At 43.9% G+C, this 24,551-nt stretch overlaps 2 protein-coding genes across 2 annotated transcripts in view; both read right to left on the reverse strand.

Moving 5' to 3' along the window:
* Window positions 1–773: 773 nt before the first annotated feature.
* Window positions 774–13,253, reverse strand: inka2 (inka box actin regulator 2). The gene is made up of 2 exons (XM_080001456.1): window positions 12,955–13,253; window positions 774–4,392 (listed from the first exon to the last, which is right to left on the reverse strand). The coding sequence occupies exons 1-2, from the start codon at window positions 13,024–13,026 to the stop codon at window positions 3,148–3,150; spliced, it is 1,317 nt and encodes a 438-aa protein (XP_079857582.1). The 5' UTR covers window positions 13,027–13,253; the 3' UTR covers window positions 774–3,147.
* Window positions 13,254–20,463: 7,210 nt separating this feature from the next.
* The window catches only part of LOC307230928 (A-type voltage-gated potassium channel KCND3-like), a gene marked incomplete at its 5' end in the record, with an annotated part of 77,627 nt that continues 73,539 nt past the window's right edge, over window positions 20,464–24,551 (reverse strand). The window contains 2 exons of the mRNA XM_080001424.1: window positions 20,464–21,189; window positions 21,921–22,165. Of these exons, the coding sequence (XP_079857550.1) occupies window positions 20,949–21,189; window positions 21,921–22,165 (486 nt within the window). The 3' untranslated portion in view covers window positions 20,464–20,948. The remainder of the gene's footprint in view (window positions 21,190–21,920; window positions 22,166–24,551) is intronic.

A 24,551-nucleotide genomic window follows, 5' to 3' on the forward strand; every position in this document is an offset into this window, starting at 1 on the left:
CTTAAGTCAAATGACCAGGGAACTCTAATTAGTATTGTATATTGTACATAAAGAGAAATGGAAAAGCGAGATGAGAAAAGGTTACGTGATTCTGACTTGAGATATTTGCAGTGGGTGTTTGTGGTCTTAGTCAAGAAAAAGTGCACTGAGATAAAAGCTCCATTGAGGAATTTCATAGAGCATCTAAAGTCCTAGATGGACAGATAGATAGATAGATAGATAGATAGATAGATAGATAGATAGATAGATAGGATGCTTGTGATAAAAAAACAAGGGCAACAGGGTTTACATCTCTGTGTTCATTTAAGACCCTGATGGAGTCCCGATACAGATTTAGATTTGTTTTTGTCCTCGGTTGACGCACAGATCACGGCTAACTCGTCTGCCCTGAATTCAATTTATGCAGCAGCACTTTGCAGGAATGTGGGGAGGTTGGCAGATACACATCATGCTGAAAGCCAGAGCCAAAAGTGAAAAAAACTTGATCTGATAGAGTAAAGCAGACATGAAAAGGCATGAGACCGGGTTGGCTCATCTGATCATATAAAAGCCTAAAAGATAACAAATTTTAAATCGAAAAGAGGAACTGGTGCTTTATACAGAGGGATAATGCAGCTGACTTGTGAAGCAGTTTGTATGAAGAATGTTGAAATTCTAACATACAAATACACTCAACTTTAGGTTTACCACTGAACATGTAATAGGTTATGTGTTCATAACTTCAAATGTATTTGCATGGGGAACGAAATGAAAAACACACTGTGGCATATCTTTCTGAAAACAGCTTTAATTTACAAAGAGTCAGCTTTACAGTGCACAAAACGCAGAATCACGATGGGAGGTTCGCAGAACCCCAATGGATATTATCAACAAGGTACATTTAAATATAAACACTGTGACGTGGCGTCTCAGACGGTGCCTTATGGCCTGGTAGACACGGTCCGTGTACAACTGACCTTCATATCTGTTTGTTTGGTTGACCCAATACTGGGCAGCACCATATGGATCGGCCGGCAAAAACGGAGTGAAGACCTAGAGGCCCGTTTGGAAAAGACATTGGTCTAATGAAATATCAAACGGATCATAACGAATTTAAAGAGATTTGGATTGTCCCTGCAAAAACTGTGGTCCTTTAGAAGATAAACTACTGGCAAGTTTGATCTGGCAGTATCATCCATTACCCTGAGGGAATTTCGGAAGGAAGTTGTACTTTTTTCTGACCATGGTGAAGCTGCTGGAGAAATTACGCTAAAACAGCTGAAAAGATAACGGTTATATTCATGTTGCAAGAAAAAAAAAAAAAAACAACAAAAAAGAAATCAGAGAACAAGGAATTGGAACACATGGAAGTTCATGGTTTAGGTACAAATGTGGTCGTTTGCTGAGTGTAGTACACTTAACTGTACTGTTACCATATGATGTGATATATTATTTGTGTGACAACATCTCAAAAGGAATTTCAGAATCATGCAGTGGGTTATTAAAAGCCAGTTATGGCTGCTCGGTATTGTTGATGACGGTATGTACAATGCTCTGTACATTTCAGTTAATCAACCCAAAAAAAAACAAACAAAAAAAAAAACATTAATCCATAATGATAGCTTGTTTTGTCTGACTGGACCACCTACTTAGAGGTGGAGATGACAGAGATTTTCCACTGACAGCCCTGTTACGTATTTATACATCTGTGTACATGCTATCACCATCATTTGGTTATTTCCCCCAAAGCCTTGGGATCAACAGGCATCTGAACCTGTTCTGTATCTTTCCTTTGAGACTGTCAGGCTTTACATAACAACCAGGTACCAGATGGTAGTCAATCAGTCAGACAGTCAGACTGAGCCAGCCTGTGCCATCCATGTCTTTCCCATTCTCTGGAGCTCCTACGCCATATCTGAGTCCCTGATCCTTCTCCGTCTGCATAAGACCATAAAGCCTCCGATGCGGTACTGACGGTTGACTCAGGATGCACGTCAACCGGGTAGATGAATAAATAATTAGTCCACGATAGCAAGCGAGCACTACAGGAACGAGTCAAAAGTTGAATGCGCAAGTCTCCCGATGATGTAAACTAGTCATGCACTGTATTGCTGTGTGTTGGAGCAGGCAAAAAAAACCGCAAACATTCCTCTGATCCATGATAGTGTACGTCACATCTGTTTAAAACTGGCAGTGTCTCACAATGTCCTGGATTCCATTCATTTCCCTGAGCAAAGTGAATGCAACGTGGTTCGCCGACTGGTTCCATCAAAGCTGGGGTTTTTTCCAAAGCCTCCTTTTGCCCAATGTGACATCTGGGCCGTAAGGGAAGCAGCGGTGAGGTCACGGCTGTGTTTGGTGGCAGTGCGTTCAGTAACAGCTGTTGGTAATTTCATTTTTATAAAAAACAGTGTCCATGCAAGCAACAGTTGGTGTTCCACTCATAGATACGAGACGAATGATCGAGAATAATGGATTTGATTTTGTCGCATGGTGAGAAAAGTCAGATGTATAAATGTATGCTGACATAAAGGACTGCAATGATGTATGGTTATATTACTTGAAAGAGACATTCTGAGAATTATTTCAAATGCAAAAAAGTACCATCTTTTAAATAGTCCACGGAAATTGGTCAAACATGCACAAACCCATGAGGAAAATGACGAATGATACACAAATTTTAGAGTCCCTCTTTTTGTTGTTTATCCTTTCTTTCTTTTTTACACACCCTTTGACATGTGCGCATGCACACAAACATGCACAAACACACACACACACACGAACGCACACACACACACACACGAATACACACACACACACACACACACACACACACACACACACACACACACACACACACACACACACACACACACACACACACACACACACACACACACACACACACACACACACACACACACACACACACACACACACACACAGTGAACGACGAGGTTTAGGCTTTAGGATTGTCAGACAAAGTGTTGCCCTGATAATCTCTCGGTTGGAGGAGGAAATATCTGGGGTGTCATGTTCATCATCTCTCAATTTATTTTAGGGAAGTAGCTGTATGCAAGTCTCACTTTATTCATCTCCAGCCAAGCCAGCTCTGTTGCACCTGTCATTCAGTCTGACAGTCTATCCGCCTGGGCCTAAAAGTCACTGTCAGACCCACACAGCTGTGTTGTAGTCAAACAACGGTGGCATTCTCTCTCGCCTGCTCTCTGGCGGTCTTCTGTCTAGGTAAATCCCTGAGAACCGCTGTGGGTGCTGATGGAGGAACTGTTGGTGAAGGTGGTAGTCATTTCTTTCCACCTCAGCCAGCTGTGGGCACGGCCTGGCTTTGCCCTGCTCTCCTCCTGCCCAGAACGGCAGATAAAAGCTTCCTTTGGAGGTCTTAGGGGCCACTTTCTTGGGCCTTTTGTGGAGGTCTCCCTCTGGGATCTCGGGAGCCACCCAGCCAGGCCTCTCCTTGAGAAGCTTGTCCCTGTCGGGCCGAACGCTGCGGAGGAACTTCTTGAAGATGTTGGTGGTCAGTGAGAACTTCCTGCAGATCTCCTGTGACCTGCTGAGACGGAGCGGGTGAGCCGGAGTGTCCGGTCGATTGGCGCCTACATCGACAGTTTGCTCCTCTCTTGTCCTCCTCCTCTCCTCTTCCTCATCCTCGTCCCTCTCTAGCTCGGGCAGGTCCAGCCAGTTGCCCACCAGATCAGCGAAGACATTGTCCCCCAGCACCAAGGGCTGCCGGTTGCGACTACGGCTCATTAGCGAGGAGGTCCAGTCGCTGGAATCATCCATGCTGTCCTGGGAGTAGTCACTGTCCAGTGAGGGACCCTCTCTGGAGAGGCTGTACAGGATGCCCGGCAGATCCACCACCTGAGCATGACGAGTGGCCAGTGGATGAGGATGGGGCTCTGGTGGAGGGTTGCCCACAGTGGGCCCGCAGAAGTCCACCTGGGGGGCTGTGTAACCCGACCACCTTCTGGGAACAGACTCAAGCATGTTTTCAGACCTCATGCTCCTTTCACTCCCTTCACTCTCCAGGCTGGAGGTAGAGGAAGAGGAGGTCCCGAGGCCGCTCCTGTGTTGGGACTGGCTTCGGTCATCCTGGCTAGTGGTGGCCCTGCTGTCCAGCGATGGCCTAGGACTCGGGCTTGGAATGAGGCTGGGACTTGGGCTATGTTCCCCAGGCATGCTCTGGCTTTGGCAGGGCCTGTGGTTTTCTATAGTGGTCGCAGCCGTGGTGGGCGGGGCAGATGTGGGCTGCGGGGGCCCTCGATTGATGGGCCTTCCTGAGATGTCAAGGCTTTCCAATGCTGTCTGGACCTGAAGGAGTTTGAGTTCCTGGAGGGCACCCATCATCGAATTCATCTGTGCATGGAGGCCATCTCCTGCTTCTTTCATCGACAACTGCATAGGGAGGAGAGAGGCGGGAGAGAAAATAGAGAAAAAATTAACAAACAGGGCGGAGAGATCAGGCAGGACAAGAAATGAATGGGAAAAAAAATGAGAATAAGATATAAGAAATAAGGGATGGGAAATGAAGCGGCGGAGAGAGGGGGGCGGGGAAACGAGGACATTGCTTGTTAGTTTTAACAGAAAGCTTAACACAGCTCATCAATTCAATCCCGCCCGACTTCAAAACCTCCTCCAAGCCCATCTCATCAATCAAACGCCATCTCTCTCACTGTCTCTGCCTCCTCCTCACATTCACCGTGAATCTCACCTCCAGGACAAATCCAATTACACAAGAGCGACCGGCCGTATCGAAGGCATCAAATGAATGAAGTAATGGGTAAAGGAACGGAAAAAGAGGTTACCACCAACAGACGACTGACCGGGCACACGTCTCCTCTCTCTACTCGCGAGACGTCGAGGGAGGAACGTTGAGTCTGCTATCTCTTGTGTTTTTGTCTCGACACTTTTAGTTTTAATTGCATGTCACGTGACCTAGTTTTGAATGACAGGCCCGGGCCCCCATATGGCCTCTCTCTCTGTGCGCGAGAGGATCCTCGACCGTGACAGCTGTAGGCTGGCCCCGGCAAAAATACATCTCCCTCGCTCTCTTCCCTTCCACCTCTTTCGCCTTTAAATTTTGAGTAAGTTTGTTTTGTCTGCTACTCTCCCTCTCTTCTCTCGGTTCCATCGTTTTTTTTTTTTTTTTTTTTTTTTTCCCTTGACACCACATTCCTTTTGGTTCCGACTCCCACACTCTGCTTTATATCCTCTCCGCCGCCCACTCTCTCACTCTTCCCTTTGACTCTCATCCGTCTGAGAGCGAGTGTCATGTGACCTGGACTAACCGTTTTCTCCTGGAGCCAGACGGCCAGCCCGAGGCAACGTCCTGACCTGTGTCTCAACATGTTTGACTAATTAAGAGCAAACCCCCTTAACTCCGAGAGTTTGAACGGTTCTCTCAGTGCCACGGTTACAAAAGTCATTTACACACGGTGGCATAGGTTAACCAATGAGTCATGTGGGAAGCCTGCCAAAATCCCTCCTTTTTCCAAAGAGGCGGTGGGAGAGATGAGAGCAGGCGTGCAAAGATTTATTATTTTTTTGGGGGAAAAATGTGTCCGCGAGCCCATGGGAAAATCCTGGTGACAATGTTGACAAAAAGCGATTGGGCCAAACGAGAGCAGCAGGCTAACGTTATCAACAATATTCTCAATGAAAAACAGGTTGAGCAAGGTGCCGACATGCCTCCAACCGTCATCAAAAAAACACTGTCACTCAGTCACTCAACTCCGGTCCTGTCAAATGAAGGTAAACAGCCGAAGAAAAAAGTTATCACAGTTATCAACCACCACTAAAAGGTAAAAAGAGCTCCTAACTATGGTAGATTCCTCCTTGTATTAAAAACCATAAAAAATATGTCTCTACTCAAAACCTTGAAATCTCCTTACCTTCTGTGAACTTTTCAAAATGACTTTCTGTTGTTGTTTTCCTGTCACTGTCCCCTCAACCTTTCAATCGGATCAGTCCCACCGGCCCTGATATATGTATTTTGTCCGATGAGGGAGGGAGGGGCGGGGGGACCCACGAAAAATGGAGAGCCAATCAGCGTCGCCCGTCTAGACCTTAATCCCTATCAGTGGGGGTTTGGGTCACTCAGGCGGAAACGCAATGACAATGAGAAGGGAAGAGCGATGGGGACGACAGCGCAAAGGGGGAGCGGACAGACGGACGGCTGGTGAGAGTCACAGCCAGCAGACGTGGCTTTGGGTTTGCAGCCAGACGGGTGTGTTGGGGTGGGGTGGGGGGCGGTGGGCAATGGGAATCGGGGAAGGAGGGGCGTTCGGGTGTTCTTTCGAGAAGACGGCAGCGTTTAAACCCAGAGCCATATGTTTGGATGTCCAGGGGAGAACTGTTGATGGATTCAATTATGGATGACACCATAAGAGCACATGGGGGTGAGGAGAAAGGATTGTAGGGGGGGGGGGGGGCTGGAGGTGTGTGTGTGTGTGGGGGGGGGGGGGGGGCTGGAGGGGGTTGTTAAGTGTAATAGCGCAAAGCAGTGATACTTAATCTGCTGGGGGAGACATTGACTGTGATGATCCCAACTGGGAACTGTGGCTGTGTAAGACAACTGTGACTGACAGCGAAGCTTTGGAAAACAAAGCTCTAGAAGAACCGTGAGAAGTAACTCTTGGACCCAGATAGTGGAAACAAGATGACTTTTTTATCATACAGCATTTGCCCGAGGGGGGAAACAACAGGGGGACTGTTTTTCTGTTTTAAAAGCGTGACGGATGATTTTCTTTCCCAAGAGTAAGAGTGTAAGTCTACTGTTCACCCCATGGTAATGTTGGTTTCCTCCCACCCTAAAAAATACATGTACCTCAGGGTCACACTCCTTGACCAAGGCATTGGCTTTAGAGCTGGACTAGGTCTATCCATCCATCCATCCATCCATCCGTCTATCTGTCTGTCTACAGTAACTACACAAGTTTCAGCTGTGATTGCAGGTCCACAAGGACCCCTGGGTTACATTCTAGTTTCCATCTCAAGCATATGAATAGGTAGGTTCAAAGAGGTGTCACTAATACCATCTAAGATCAGATAATAAAAGCCTATCAGTGCATATGCTGGAAACAAAAGGCTGATTGTTTCCCCCCGTGGCTTGGCAAAATTGGCAGTGCAGATAGGTGTAATTAGCACAATCAGGTTGTCTCATGTCTTGGTGCCTTACACATATGGCTGACTTCATTAGTTATAATTGACTGTGTCCCCAAAGAGGCTGGGAGAGCGTGCATAATTATGGTTTCCTTTCAGCAGCATCAAAGTTCAATAAGTCTTGTGATGGGATGACAGGCTGGGTTACGTTTGGCCATGACATCTTTGTGGCTCCGCAGACTCCACAATGTGGAATGTTAGGGATTATAATAGTGGCTGGCAAGCGGTTGGACTATTTAAGTATATTAAATTTGCTTTTGAAATATTATCCCCGTCCCATTCCCTTCTCATGCATAGTCAATGGTGGAACCTGTTTGTTCATGCTGACCAACACCATGATTTAACTTTGACATGCAACGTTTCCATTATCTGCCCAAAACCAAACATTCCCGATGGTTATTTAAAGCACATTGAGTTGTTTACTGCTACTTCCATTCTCGGGCTGTATCAATAATTCATGTTGTGCTCTGGAAAACAAACAGTTGAACAGTCAAAAAAAACCAAAGCCATACTACTCCACCGCACCATACTAACTAAATCAAAATACAATGAACTGAACACTCACATCTCAAAGGCGTACTTTAAGGTCTAAATAATACATCAGATTTCTTTCATTTTGCCATCTACCGAGACGCTGAACATGCCTTTAAATGTCCCAGGGCGGTTCCTGGTTTCAGTTCAGAAAGTTAAGGCACAAACACTGAGACGCCGCGCTCTCTGTGCCGCACTTTGGGTTATTAAGCCAAAGGCATCACAAAGTGAATTGTACAGCTCTAACCCCCGACACCTAGAGGTCTTACTTTGGTTCAATTTGAGATGTGTCTCATTTATGGTAAATCCTTCAGAAGGCTGAAAGAGAGGCATCATTAATCCAATCTGGTGTGTCTCACTGGAGGTTTTTTTTTTTCTTGAATGCAGCCTTTCTTCATGTTAGTTTGATCTATTTAGCATCTATCGGTGTGGAGGACCCGTTTACAAAAGTGAGGGTGTGAATAAACTTTGCATCAAAAGAAAAGGTTGAATAACTCTAACAAACAAGGACGCCCAAATGCCTTCTCCCATCGCCTTCCTGCTGGAGCTGGTGCCAACCAGCCAGATATAATTGCCAATTAAGGACCGGGCGCTCCAAAGTTTGAGAACAATAGCTGGCGGGGTTGAATTAATGCTGGGACCAGGCTCATTAGTAAGTTTTGTCATTTACAGAAAAATAAACTGGCCATTATTGGTGACACCCTTTTACATTATCAAGCTTTTTGTGAATGGCTTGATAGAAAAAAACTATCATCGGTGAGAGGTTCACGGCGGTCATGAAGGAACATCCAGAGGCTTTACAAAATACACAAAACTGAACAAAAAGCTTCTACTACGAAGAAAACTATGGTCCCTCTATGACAAAAAATTACATTTTATTGCCTCATTTTGTGAAGGAAGGCTTAACCAGAAGATTGCATTGAACAGGCTTGTGTATCAATTTAGATTTTGAAGAAGAGGACTCATTATGCTCCATTTTTCACTTTTGTAATATAGGTCTCTGAGGTCCCAGAAACATGTTTTTAAGGTTTTTTGCTGAAAATACCCCTCAGATTATGCATTTGAGCTAGTGTGATACACCTCTAAACCCGGACTGTTCCAAAACGGGCTGTTTCAGAGTTTGTAGCTGGAATTGTGAATGAGCAGTCAAACCCGTAGTTCTGAGCCAATGAGGTTTGAGCACAAGTCCCGGGTTCTGCCAGCCAATGGGGTTTGAGCTTTACTCCGGTTTTATTTACTCTGTAAACTTTCACTGATTTCTTTGTGAATTCGCCCCGGAGCGTTCAGACTGGTTGGACGCCTCAGCGTCCAACCAGTCTGAACGTTACGTTACACGTTACGTTACTTTTCATTACTTTACCTAATTATTTGACACTTTGCCCGCGTCTAATATGAACACCCGACATCGTAACATTATATATATGACAAAAAATAATTCAAAGCATAATTGGTCCCCTTTAAATTACTGATGTGGAGCTTGCACGCTACTTTCGCAGAGCCCCATTCAATTTGTTGACCTGAATTAACAGAGAAATATAACACAGCACACACGAGCACACTTAAACCAAACTCAAAAACACCTACACCCTAGGTCATTCCGTGAGTGGGAATTGAAATGAGGCCATTCAGCGTTGTTGTTGATGTTGTTGTTATTGGTCCAGAGGGGAGGGAATAGCAAGGCCAAGGTTATCAGCCCCTAAAGCCCTTCCTGTTGGCCAGGGCTTGGTTGGAAACAGCTCGCGCATTTCATCCTCCCTCCACCCACGGTGTAAGATGAATGGTGGGCTGTGTTGGTCAAGGGCAGGAATGCGTTCTCTTGTCCAAGGGACACAGAGAGGGTCTCTGTGGCCATGGACTGCTGGACACTCCACAGGTCCAGTGTGGGGAAGCCTAGGGTCAGAGACAGGACGCTAATGGGGCTGCAGTTTCTAGTGCTGAAATATAGCTCTGTGTGTACGCCATGAATGCCTCTTCACCGAGAACTGGTGAACGACCACGTTCTGCCTGAACGCCCCGAGGATAATGTTCTATTCACTAGTGGAGTCTGAGTGGGTAATATTACCCAGCGAGAACGACAGCGAGGGCCATAATTGGCTGTTCGGTTCACAAACATACTGTCATTTATGATTCTCACGGGTTTTTGTAGAAAAGAGGGAAATAATTGCTCTTGGAGTTGTCTTTTTTTTTTTTAATATCCACATGATTATGTGTTCACATGATTCCTGTAACCATGCCGAAATGTCCAGCAACATGCTGCTCTGTGCTTGAGGGTGGTTTAACCGCGGGATTCCTGATGGATCTAAATACTGCCGGTGGGGAAGAAATGGGCCGATTAGAGGCCGTATCGTCTTCATTTGCAGATCCAGAGACAGTCTGGGATCCAACTGTATCGACCCGACCTTTTGTCTTTGTTGGAGGCTGAAGTTGTTAAATAGACAAAATATTGATATCACTTTGAAAAACGGACTTATGACCAGAAATATTGGTCATTTCAATTTCCCTTTCCAACTTGGAATGATTCACGAGTCCGACTGGGCAGTGGGGACTAACGTGCAGACCCTGTGGGAGTTTTTTTTGTTCCGTGTCGAACACAATGATCACACACACAATCTTTATTGCTGCAACTATGGCCGCCGGGCCAATTTTAGCCAAGAGGAAGGAAGGGCCGACTGGAGAAAGGGAGTCACACGAGCGAGGCGCAAAACAGGGGGGTTGAAATTGAACCCATCACGGCGCTTTCGGTTTTTGCTGAATACATTTTTATGATCCTGTACGCCCCGAAGGTGACAAAGAAAAAGAAAAAGAACAACAACTGAAAAGACGAGCGTGCCACACAATTCGGCGTTTCAAAAGCCCTTTCGCAGTGGCGCTTGTGCTTTTTCTCCAAAAGCCATGACCTCCAACGCCGGGTTTGGCGTTGAATTTCAGAGTGACAGTTATGTTAAAAATGCGCCGGAGGTGTAAAAGGACTGAAAGCGGCATGCCCGCGAGATTAGATACACCAGTGTTGATATCAAAAGGTCGGATTGATGCTTTTATTTCTGGAATGACGGCGCCGTGCAGGTGTTAACCCCGCATTTAGACAAGATCACTCAAGGGCATGTTCGCCTTCGGCTGCGAGGAGGAAGGGAGGGCTTATCTTTTTTTTTTCTCTCTCTCTTTTGAAAACCCCTATTTCGTCGTGAGAACGGTGAATCGCGGTGAGCTTAAAATGTTTGATTGTCGCCATTATTCCCTCAAGATTGCGATGGAGCCACCCAGAGCTCTTTATAAAGAGGAAATGGAGGTTGCCAGCCTTTTCACAAAACGAGTCACTAAATCTTAACCAAGGATAGAAAACAGTACAAAAAAGGAGACGCTCCTGATTTACAACCAAATTGCTCACAGTGCATTCGGTCAGTTTGGCTCCAGCCAGCCTTTTAGAGGAAATATGCCTCACACTGGGTCGGGTCAGAGGCCAAATGTTGCAGCTTGACCTTCTACTACCCCACACAGACTGACCCCCGCCGACCCCGTGCAGACACCGCTCACACTTCACAGATTACACACTTCCCGCCGCCACAGGGCGCAGGAAGACCCAGCTCGTACGGTCCTTGTGGGATGTTATGGATTTATTGTCGCTCTCGTACAGCGGGTACTCTGTAGCCCTGTCGATCAGCGACCTTTAGCTGTTATATTTATTTAAAACCACTGGTAAAAATATGTTTATGTTTTACTTCAATGTTTTACGAGGCCTTGAAAGCCGAGCTCACGTTTCTGCTCTCTGAGGCTCAATTACACGTTCCCCACTTTCGACAGATATTAACTTCCAGAGGCACTTTCCAATGAGTGCTGATAGGTGTACAATAAACTTTATTGCACGGTGATGCATTAAACATGAGAGCTGCGTTGCTGATATACTGACGCCACGGTTCTTCGTGGAGGAAACACAAGATGCGATCTCTCAGTTCCAGATGGAACCTGATTGCTACCCTTGAATGAGCACTGGATCGAAATCAATCACAGTGGAAAGAAAACTGACTATCTTGGCAAAGACGGCCCTCGCTTTGAGAGCAAGACACTGCAACAGATTGTGTCCCACATGGCTGTGTTCGGGGGACCCTGATCTTTGTTTTTTTGTTTTTTTTTACTTGCATCTATTGTCAGTTCTTCTCTTTGATGCTAGACGCAGCCTGACACTTTCCTATTAAACTCCCAAACTGTGATATGGCAATAAAGTGCAGCACAACATGGCGTGCTGGCATGGGGTCTGCTGCACCACATCACAAGCGGCATGTGTCAGACGGTGGCTAATTTGGAAACACAGAAGCCAGAGGGCTGCTCGGGTTGCAAACCGTTTGCCACAGAGTTTTCTGTGGCATTGAAGCTGGGTGCCGAAAAACAATAAATAAAAAATCTGCCTTCTTTGAAGATGATTCCCAAAGAAGTGTGTGCCAGATAAGGCTTATTTTGGAAATGGGGCCCATGTTATGGTAATGCTTAACAGATCTGGGTGCAATGTTTTGATTCAATGATAAATGTAAATGAATACACTTTGAAATTACTACCATCAAATGAATACATTGTTTGAGCTATTATATGTCACTATTTCATTTCACTATTCTAATTGATTTGATCTTTCAATTTTCCTTATTTCTTTTTTTTTTGTTTATTTTAAAATATGACAAGCACTCTGTTTTAAGTGCTTTAGAAACAACGTTTTATTATTATTATCATCATCATCATCATCATCATCATCATCGTCATCATCATCATCGTCATCATCATCATCATCATCAGATAAATTAATCATCCTATTATAAGTTCAGATGCCTCCATTTAACACAAAAATAAAGGATGATATGGATCGTGCTGAAATGCATATTTCATCATTAAAATAAAAAAATTTAAAGAAATATAAACAGGCACTTTTACCACCGACAGCAGCATTAAAAGACGGTTAAGGAGACTGGCTGAGAAAGTGTCGTGAGGTCATTAAGCTTAAATGAACATCTGTCCACATGCCTTCAGTGCGCCATAGATTAAAAGCGGGACCAAACCACCACAGCACCCACGGAACAACACATTGAACACCAATGTGGACGCGTGAATATCTACGTTGCACGTCTTTAACAATAACTCTTTATATGAGCACCGCAAAACGTCACTTTACGCGTCGCGCTCCCCGGAGAAGTTTGCACCATGCAACAAACTGTCACAGTGTGGAGCTGATATCTCGGTCGCGGGGCGATGGAGTTACGACATGTGTATAAGATGAAAACATACCAGTTCTTGCTTCAGGCGTCTCAGACACGCGTCCATGTTTTTGCGCTCGGGTTTGGGGAGCTGCTGTTCCATTGTGGGGCGCAGAGGAAAACATTCAAATCAAACAACGCCCTCCCGCGCACGGCTGTGACAAACGAATAAGGTGGAAAACAAAAAACAACATGATTCTAGCGGTGCCGGGACGGCGGCGCTGGGGGTCGCGATCCCGGCTCTGGAACGCGGATCCCGCGACGAGAAGCTCCTGGCGATGGCGCTTCCTCGCGTTCACTCCAGAGCGACGACGACGATGACGGCGGTGATGGTGATGGTGATGGCGACGGTGACGACGATGAAGAAGGCGCTTCCCGCGCCAGCGCGTCTTCTCGCTCGGTGGACTGTGCCGGTTTGACGCCGCTGCTCGGGTCCCTCCTCCTCATTCAAGCGGAGGTCTCCCCTCCTCCCTCGCAGTCCCCTCCCATCGGTGTGGCTCCTGGTGAAACTGGGATGGAACCACTGTATCTGTATGTACCTGTGATTCGCAGTGGATGCATCACATAGTTATTGTTTAATCCAGAGTAGGAAATACAGTTTATGGGCTGTATTGAAAAGCAACTAAAAAAAAACACAAAAAAAAACAACCCCACTGCATATTTAAAGAGGTAATCCGCAAGATTATTTGGTAAAAAAAATCCCATATGTGATACTCTAATCAACTTGCACTTTGTTAGAAACAGCGCTTCAATCTATCTGAGTTATGCATGTGCTCCTCTATCTGCTGTGTCCATTATCGGTGGCGGGGTCCACCTTTCCCGGCGGCAATACAAAGGTTTGGGCACGTGCGTGGGGTGAAAGGCCGCACTGAATTTGATCAAATAGTAAAAGGGTCATTCAAAAATAACAACAAAAAGTAATAAATAAAATGAATATCAACAAACTCAAGCGACCAAGAAAAACAAACAAACAAACAAACAAGCAAACAAACAAACAAATGAGTTGATCTGAAGAAGGCAAACTTTAGAGAAAAACAAAGTGACCCTACGTGAGCCGACCTGGAAGAAGAGGGGAAACGTTGCCGTTTATAATGGAACTCTGGGACTTAGACCGAGAGCGAAATCCACCCAAAACATAATCAAGTTCTTTGAGTTATTAATTCGGGGCCCTAGAGTGTGCAGGTTCCTTGTATTGAATACCCCTATGCCTCGAGGCCGAGAGGAAGTTTGCGAAGGACGCGTCCAAATGCAGCCCGGTGTCTGGTTGGAATCAGGACTCATTGTGGTCAGGGAGGAAGCACCTGAGCTCAGGGCTTTTGTTGTGTGACCCGGACGCAATACGTTGTCAGGCCAGGAAGGAAGGGGCCCATATGACAAAGCTAACGTGGAAATGGTCCATCGGTCTTCCTCTCAATCTCTCACAGATACCCCAGCTTGAAATACGTATCTTTCAAATTGATACCATTTTATCAATCACCACTACACACATTTTATTTGTGCCCCCCCTTAATGAGTGAATGAATCATCTTGAGTTCAATAGAAGTAGAAGCGATGTCGGTGATAGTGATGCAAGATTGATGGTGTAGGCAGGATGTGAGAGAGAATGACTGTGTGTGTGTGTGTGTGTGTGTGTGTGTGTGTGTGTGTGTGTGTCTGTGTGTGTGTGTGTGTGCATGCGTGTGTGTGTGTGCGTGTGTGTGTGTGTGTGCGTGCGTGCGTGTGTGTGTGTGTGTGTGTGCGCACACTGAAAGACAGGGACGGGGAGGAAGAATAAAAAAAGCTTCTCCTCTAATTCCAGACACATTAAAAATTGGTTGTCTAAATGAATAAATCATCTAAACACAGTTTTCGCTCGGAACCACAGAGTGACAGAAGGAGTGGGTGGAGGATAGAAAGGAGAGAAGGAAGGAAGGAAGGAAGGAAGGAAGGAAGGAAGAGCATCACATGACTTGTGCGAAAATGCTGTTATGATGCACCCAGCGTCGGGGCTGAGTATGGAGGGCTGCCAGGAGGTTTGGAAAGGCCCAACCTCACCCGGATCGTGACCCCAACCTGCAGCTGCCTGCTGTGAGTGTGCATGTGTCCACTGCCCCCACAGTTGTCGTCTTGGACACGGGGTCGGGGGGGACGGCCAGGAAGTGTCTCCCTGTGCCAGACCACACAGCACCAGGAAGCCCCGGCAACTGTTGGCGATCCATCACTGCAGACGGAGCGCACCAGAACTTTTTCAAGTCTTTCAGTGCCAGTTCTTGTAGGAGCCTTTCTAGTCCAAGTTATTATTTAATTATGATTTTCAATGCTTTCCCATATTTGGAGTTTATATTATAGCACAATTGGTTAATTGGCGCCTTGGCCGCACCCATAGGGGGTGGGACGTCATCTACGTATATGGGGAGGTAGTTTTGGGTCCTGCAGGGGAAGGGAGGCCTAGCAGTTAGGAGTGAGAACTTACACCATCTCCATAATATTTTAAAAACAAGAATTCATCTCCACTGACACTGTTTGGCTTTGAGGGTGGATTATTTTTGGGGAAATTGATTTAAATTTAAGTTTGTTGAAACAATGGTAATCAATGCCGTGGACTTGCCGTGGAGCCTAGAACTGCAAATAAAGTGCGTTTGGAGCCACGCTCCACTTCTGCTGCGGGGGCAGTGGCTTAATGTTTAGATTAGAAATATCTCCTCCGCCGCTCCTCAGGTTATCTTTGAGTTTGGATGTCAGCGCTGAAGACAAATAGAACCAAAATAGATGAAAAATAATCCAGAGAGCGAATCTTTCTGAGGGAATCCACTATTCATTGCTATTAAGACTCGCCGTATAGGTTAATATAAGTTCACAGGATTTTCAGGTTTACAGGCTTCCTAAGGACTGGATCCCAAAATGACTAATTTGTGTAAAAACCATCTGTTACTAATCCATCAGGCTTGGAAAAAATAAAATAAAGGAGGAGAGTCATGTTACTTAAACAATAAACTCCAAATGCATTGTGGGATGGCGTGCATTGTGAGATGGTCATGGTGCCTGGGTGTCAGAGTAATAATAATGGTCCTTTTTCATTATAGTTTTTTTATAACTTTTTTTTCTACCACAGGTTGGGCACCTGGGTGTCAGCGTGTGTTTCACTAATTTCAAGATAAATGATGTAAAAGGCCTATTCCAGCAGTATAAGTGAGAACAGCCATCTACATTATTTAGGTCAAATCAAATCACATTAACAATGAGACCAGTTGAATTAATGTTTGTGTGTAGATATTTTAGGAGAAACCGCATCATTCTCCATATAGCAGCTGCCTGGTTGCACACTCTGAACTGTACTTGGGGCCAATGGTGAGAGTAGTGCAGCATATATATATTTTTTAATCTGACTGAAATGTTGCTATGCTGCCATCTTAAGTTTGTTATGTGTCACCACATTAATTCATTTTTCTTCACCCTCTTATTCCTGGGTCTTGTGGTGGTTGGCGTGGTGGTGGTGCTGGTGGTTTTGGGGAGTCTAGCTAGAGGGTCAGCTATCCCAGCTGGCTTATAATATTGATAATGATAATAATAACAATAATAATAGTAATAATAATCATCATCATCATCATCATCATCCTCATCATCATCATCATCATCATATAACAACGACCACGTAGCCTCATTCTCAGAGAACTTTCGACTTTAAACCCCGGAGATCACATGTCATTTGATTCCCCAAAAATGTCCCCAACAAGAAATATTACATATTGAAACATACGATAGACAGCGAGGGCCTATTTGAGCTTCGGTTCAGGGACATCAATCATGTTCTAATCTAATCATCAATCTGGTTGATATCAGATTTGTTTGTGGCAGTCACTGCCAGATAAACATTCTTTAGTTCCGCTGCTTTTTGCAGTGAAAGTGCGTTTAGACGGTAAAGGGAGAAGAGATGCTCATGGGATAGACAGGTCAGCACAAGTAATTATGATTTCAGGTGAACACAGCATTGTTTTCCAACCGTGCATAGCTCAACCAAATATACCGTGTTCTTTTGTTTGTTTTCTGATTATTTTGAATTCTTTGTAGATTAATAATAACTGTCAAATAACTGGCAGTGCCCCCCTGGACGTTACACACTTCACCCTGTCTTTAATTGCAGGCCTGCTGTACACTGCCACCTAGTGGCACAGTGTACAATTACATACACTTCTGTTTATTTTGAAGTGGTTGGAATATTTTTCTAATCATCCAAATTACAAAGGTGTAGGCCTAATATGTTCAGAGCTCAGGTCAAACTTTTTTTTAGGCTTCACGTTTAGTTACACTATGGTATAAACCTCTACTGGCATTAAATTGATTAGCGTTACGATAACAAAAGTCCTTGTTTCTGTGTGTCTGTGTGTGAGTATGACCGTGAGCTGAATGAAGCACACACCGAGAAACTGTGGCGGCAGATTTTTATTTTTGATCTGACACCTCATAGTTGTCATGACACGAGAACCTGAACCGATGAACGACCAAGAAAATGACAAGATGTGACAGGCCGAGAGGTTCAGCCGAAAATAAGTGTTAAACGGGAGTCAAGAAAATAAACAAACGACCAACGACATCGTCTAGCAAAAACGATCAGTGTCAATCAATGTCAATCAACGGCAACCGTACAACCACACAATGCGATCATTCTGACATACGTAGTCACGTTCTTTGAAATTTCAGGAAGTACATTCTTCAAAAAGTTGTGTTTGATGCTGGTCTAAGATATTGAGAGTATCTCTACTGACTATGTACCGTAACAATAATAACCATAAAGAAATCGCAAACAACATGCGCGAGGGCAGACTTAAAGGGTCTAGTAATATTTAGCAATGATAGCGAATGAAGAAAGGAAAACAGGCTGGCGATGGGTTTCTTTTTTTTAATAACTCCACTAAGACTCTTTGTTCTCTGATTCGATTGAAACACTGTTGACGACACTTTCGGCTCGCTTCTTAAAGCGTGGAACACAAAACATACTGATACAGCAAAAAACAACTTCACGTTGCACTTCATTATATTGAAAAATCTACAAAGTGAAATAAAAATTCACACTTAAATGAACAAAATGAGATGAATGATGATAAACATTAAGCACAGCACACCTCGGCAAATTACTACATTTGTTAGGCACCTATGAACTTTCGTAGAATAACAACAATCATGTAGCAGATAGGTATACACCATAGGCACACACACACGCACACACACACACACACACACACACACACACACACTCGCCATAACAGGGTATTAAGGTGGGCCAGGAATAAATGAATAAATGCATATTTTAATTCTAAACTTTAGGACAGCAGAGCTCGATCCATTACGTTATGGAACAGCTTGGACTAAACCATTAGGTCTGGGGTTATAAGCACAAAACGATTGACATAATCCATTTTCTCCTATTAGGAACATACTGTATATCACACTTCTTTGAAAAAAATTTGCATGTCAAGCCACTTTTCTTTCACTGTTTCCTAATATGACAAATTTGATATTTAAAATATGACATATGGCTCCTAGTATCTGGTTTATGCATTGGGGATATTTTCCAATACCAATACCAATTCAAATACTATTTTCATATTTCATGCTGTTATGGAGCAGGATCAGATACCAGTAATACTGTAGACCTTGTTCATTCCATCTTCCTTTGGTTTCACTAGATATTAAATACATGTCTGTAGCCATTTGAAAGTGTTGATTTAATTTCTTCCTTAGTACTCAAGACACAGGCATAAAGTAATTTCACCAAAGATTAGAAGAAGCTGAAGAATACCTCAAGAAGGTGTATTAACTTAAAAAAAAATAAAAACGTTTATCTGTCTACATCAATGTGTTCACTGGCTGTCTTCCCCAAAGTTATTATGAATACATTGTGTCTTCAAAAAATATATTTGAACCATGTAATTTGTCGTGTATAAGCAGCCAATAAATGAGGCCTTAGAGTGGGTTCGCCATTTTTCAACACATGTTGGTTTCCATCATTTCGCAAAAACTTACCACTCCGCTGCAGATTCAAACTCCTTAAATGCAGTCCAGTGGGGCCAATGGTTAAGCTTTTAAAAACACGCAAAATCTCCTGGAAGTTCACATTATTCTCATAAAATGCATTTCATCAGGGTTTTTTTTCCACTTCCGTAAGAGACTAGAAACAGGAAGTTGCGCCGCTTCCTACTGGCAACCTGCTGTAGCATATTAAATACATGATATTACTGTTATTCAAAACATGTTCAAAAACATACGAAGACACATGTGACTTTTATGCAAGTTTTGCATTTTTCGGAAACTGGATGGTTTAGTAAAGAAAAACCTTTTTTTTTTTTTTTCAATAAACGTTTAATAAACACTTCTGATAAACGTTTGCCCCATTGGACTCTATTCGAGCACAGAAAGAAGCTGCGACAGAGTGGTACGTTTCTCAATAGAAAAGCGAAATTGTGCTGTGAACAGGTATAAATGACGGTAAACAACATTTTAAAGACCTGGGTTGAAAAACAGCAAACCTATCCGTTCAATTTTTGAGGGACAACATGTCCTCTGTAAAACCAACACACTCGTTCTACGAAGGAGAAATTTTTCCTCCTTCAAACATCGGATATTTAATTTTACAGGGTGAATAAAACAAAACAAATAAAAAACGACCACTAATCAGAACCACACTGTATAGCTGTTTCATTAGATGTTGTATATGAAGTCACAAGGGCTCCGTATACCTTAAACCTTAAAAAACGACGTCAAACCATTTTCACGCCTACAGATGGTATCTGGAAAATCCAGATCCCCAATTTGGTAAAAAAAAACGGCTGAATGGACTGAATGGAAAGTGAATCACCACGTCTGTTTACATCACAGTGGTAACCTCAACCTTGGTTGTGTTCAATGCTTAATGGCCAAAGAAAAGAAGCTCGTTGATGATTTGTGACACTACTGAATTCACACACATTAACAGGTTATTAACATTTTCACTTTAAGTTTTTCCCGTCGTCGCCCCAGAACACGAGGCTATAGGAGACGGCGTAAAGGTTTGTAACTATTCATTTCACTCCACAGGACAGAAAGCATTTATTAGAAAGGGTTAAGGTGAGGGATACTAACAGGTCAAATGTAAGAAACATGTATATTATTCACATTTCTTTAAAGGCTTAATCTGCCTAAAGCCTCATTACAAACCATCCTCACTACTTCACAGTGTGTGTGTGGTTGTGTGTGTGTGTGTGTGTGTGTGTATGTGTGTGTGTGTGTGTGTGTATATATAGATATATATATATATACACACACACACACACACACACACACACACACACACACAAACATATATAAATATATATATATAAGTGAGGCGACTGTGGGCTTGATGTTACGGCTACAGTTTCCATCTCAAAAATGCACTTTTAGAAATATAAGTGTCATAAAAGTCTACACACACACACATAGCCTTCCATCTGATGCTGTGAAGAAATTTATAGATTTTTGTTTCACTCCAAATTGTTGGGACAAACAAAGACACAAACACAAACAAGACCAATGAACAGGCAACGTTTTTTCCACTTTTCCATATTTACCTCAAAAGTAATTCACCATCTATAGGATCGCTGCAGTATTTTACTGTGTGGATAAAGGGAACACAGCGTGTCACACAGCATTAACAGGACGATCTTAAGTCGCAGTGTCCTTTCTGTGTCTCTTTCAACATGTTTTTTTTAATAGTAATATGCCAGTGCATCTGCTGCGGTCTATCGTCAAGACTTCCCTTATTCCTACGAGCACGCAAGCAGACGCTGTGTCCAAAATCCAACCTGTACAAAGGGAACAGATCGTTTTCATTTTTTCAGTTCACAAGTCAAAAAATTTGTTCCGACGCAATCTGTTTTGCCCGAGCTGTTGCTTTTTCGTGGATGGACGGATTATAGCTCCCATCATCAAGAGCAGAGAACTTGTCTCTTCCTTCCCTTTCTTTCTTTCTTTCTTTCTTTCTTTCTTTCTTTTCCTCCCCGAGCACTTGAGTCACGTCAGGCAGCTGCTGAGTCACAGAGCCGAGACTTTGACAATGTTGCTGCTACATGTGGTCTGGATGCTGGGGGCCTGGGCGCGTGTGTGGGCGTGGCCGGGCTGCAGCGGGGGTCTGCGCAGCGGGGGCCCGTGGAGGCCGTCGCCGTCGGGTGTCAGGGCGGGCGGCGTCGGGAGGCTGATGATCGCCGTGGTGATCTGGCCACCCTTGCAGTTGATCCTGCCGCCGTCATCGGTTTTCAGGTTCAGATTGGTGCGACTGGTGGATAGATAGATAGATAGATAGATAGATAGATAGATAGATAGATAGATAGATAGATAGATAGATAGATAGATAGATAGATAGATAGATAGATAGATAGATAGATAGATAGATAGATAGATAGATAGATAGATAGATAATTAGATGGATAGATAATTAGATGGATAGATGAATGGGAGTGAGGCAAGGATCAACAGTGTACAATGCTAGAGCTAGTAGGGGGGAGCTGGCACTGGCAACCGGCAGGGGATGCAGCTGTCGGAGATTTAAGTAATTAGCAGAGTCTTTGAAAGCTGCTCTCTCTCTCTCTCTCGCGCTCTCCCGACAGCGTGGCTGGGCTCCAATACCAGTTTTGGGTTGTGGATGACAGTTTGGAACACAATGTTCTGAAACAAAGCTAACAGAACAGCCTCAATACACTGTTTATATGTGTTGAGTTGAAAAGTAAAAACTGTTTACACTGCCTGCCTCTGTCCTGGTGCATCAGTTTACCCCGCAAACACAAGATATGTGTTACATATTATGTAACACGTATCTTGTGTTTGTGGGGTAAATTGACAATATAATATAATATTATAAAATATAATATAATATAATATATACAATATATATTCTGCTTATAGATGTGTAATTTAACTTTAAAGTGTTCTCTTGTCGTTCCTCACATATTTCCTCAACGCAACTTTTTGTTGTGAGATTTGCCACTTTTTGTTTGGGCTCAGTCTCACCTGGTTTTGTGCGACACTGTGTCCGTGCACTGTATGTGGATGGCGCTCAGCTCCTGCAGGGGACCGGTTTGAGTGGGAGGAATGGTGGAGTTTGGCAGTGGGAGGTTTCTCCTCGACCGGCAGCTGCAGCAGGTGCCCACAGAGTCTCCCTGGCTGGAGATGGATGGACTGCGGGACGTGTAGCCCTGCAGCGCCGACTCCAAGCAATTCTGCTCGTACATCTGCTCGTCCACAAACTCATGGGCCTTGAGGGGAGATGGGAGAATAGCGGAGACAAAATGACAGAGAGGAAGAGGAGTAGAGAGAGCGAAGGGGAAAGGGAGATGAGGGGTATGAGAGCCTGACAGAGAAGAGTAAGATGGAGACAGACTGAGCAGATTAAGGAAAGGAAAGAGGGGAATTTATAGGGCTTGTAGGGCAGTGGTTACCAGCCTGGTTTTAACAGTGGCCCACAGAGCAACTACTTGTGCAAGGTATCCCAAAATGGTACGAAGCTTAATATTTAATCAATTGGAAGAAAAGAAAATCATAAAAGCCGATTTCAAGAATACACTTTTCAATTAATTCATTTAGAATAAATCTTCTTTTATAACTATTCTATTTCTTCATCATACTATAGTCGGCCACACTGCCACAGCCTATGGGCCACATATGGCCTGGTTAGTCACCAGTGTTGTAGAGGCTAATATGTCTAATCTCTATTAATCTGTAGTGAGACACTATCCTAAAAAAACCATAAATAACCCAGACCAAACAAGAGCCAAGCCCTTTTAGTGATTGGAGGACTTCTTTAAGCCACTAATTCTGAGTAAGTACTAGTGCTACTTATTAACTATAGCATGCTAAATTATATGGGGACACCTAGAGTGAACCATCACTGTTTGAGAGCAGCAGAAACTGAACTGGGATTAACTTCACTTTTGTTTTCTGTTTCTCACAAGTGTAAGAAGAAAAGGTGTGAGCAGTTTAGTCAATGTTCCAATTTTTTCCTCTGGCACATTTGAGGAAGCTCAGTGTCGAATTTGAAATGAGGGGAAACATCCTTGTCACAGTGATAGACATCTCAGAAGAGAAACGGTCCCTGGGGACGCTCTGGTACATTTCCTGGATATATTCTGGGCTATAAAGCAAGTTAGTTTCAATTAATAGTTTTCTGTCCAGGTAGCGGATAAAATTACAATATGGTTTGTAACTGGGAGAAATCAAGTGTTACCACCAAAACTGCAACGGTTGCATCAATAAGAGACACCACTTTTGGAAAAATAACAGGAATTTCAGTATCAGCAAAACAGGTATCCATTTTTGTTTTTGCCTGTCAACTACTACTTCAAAACCCTCTCTAAGCATCAGAGGTGTGCACGGAGCATTTAAAGGGCAGAGACAAAGACCAGAAAAAGGGCTATTTTCACTGGTGGAAACTGGAGTTCCGTTGGGGAGTGTAGAGCCCCTCTAGGAGCTGAAGAAATGTATTCTGAAGAAAGCTGAAGAAAATTAACACCTGAAACACAATTTCCTGCAATCTAGAGCACCCAGAGGAGAGACAATGACCTTGACCGTCACAAGGACCTTGTCACGGTCAACTGGTTGTCCCTCTCAAGGGACAGCAGCATAATATCGGAGTCGTCTTTCTTAAGGGGACTACACATTGTTTCCTCTTTCGTAGGGGCACTCTAGAGGGCACTTTATAATGCTTCTCTAGTGTGTGGGCACTTTAGAAAGAACATAATAATGTATTCTCTTTCATTGGGGCAACCTAGAGGGATTTTAACACTGTTTTATATATCATAGGGGCACTCTAGAGGGTACTTTACACTGTTTTCTCTACCATAGGGGAACCTAATGAACATTGCAACTTTTTTTTTACACAAAAGGGGTATGTGGGGGGTGGGGGGGTCAGCATCATCTCATAGAAGCTGGAACCCTGACGGCTACAGACACTCTCTTTTAGTGCTGCCATCAGAGGTTCAAGTCCTGTTTATCCATCCAAGTCACCACTATTGTTCCTTAAATCAGATGAACTGAAGAGACGTCACTTATTAAGACTCGAAGAGATGAGGACTTGAGGCTTTCGATGTCGAGTGAGTTTTTGGAAGGCAGCACCCCAAGGGCGCGTTTAAAAGCTCCCAGAGACCAGGTTCGAGTGTGAAGGAGACCTGCTGGCATGATGTTTCAGACACTGCCGTCACATGTTCGAGACTTGATTCTTCCGATCGGAGGATTCTTTAATCAGGTGAAGGAGATGATCAACTTCAGAAAGACCTCAAAGAGATAAGCTGCTGGAGGCTGAGGCCTTCAGCTTTGGGGTGTTCAGGGCAAAGCAGGTTTAAAAGCACCCTAGACCAGGGCTAAGCTTGAAGGTGCCCTGTTGGCATGATGGTTCAGATGCTGACTGACTGGACTTGGCCCCACAAGCCTCCGGGAACGATAACGCTGAGGTTTTTTTCCCGAGAGAAAGTGGCACGTGGCTGAAGTTTTGAAGCAGTGTAGGACTCAATCAGCAAATGAGTGGTTGTTTGAGTAGAAGGGAAAAAAAACAACACACAATAATTTGGTCAGTCTACTATGAAATTTGTGAAATGTGTTACTACTGTCTGTTGGACTGACTAATATCAAATTATTTTGAGATCATCT

The sequence above is a fragment of the Zeus faber genome (genome assembly GCF_960531495.2).
Source record: "Zeus faber genome assembly, chromosome: 5".
Classification (NCBI taxonomy): domain Eukaryota; kingdom Metazoa; phylum Chordata; class Actinopteri; order Zeiformes; family Zeidae; genus Zeus; species Zeus faber.

Bases quoted from the DNA above. Each gene is read 5' to 3' on its own strand.
- inka2 (XM_080001456.1), bottom strand. From the start codon at position 13,026: ATGGAACAGCAGCTCCCCAAACCCGAGCGCAAAAACATGGACGCGTGT. The intron at 4,393-12,954 runs GTATGTTTTCAT...CTCCCTATGCAG, and splicing joins GACGCCTGAAGCAAGAACTG to TTGTCGATGAAAGAAGCAGG.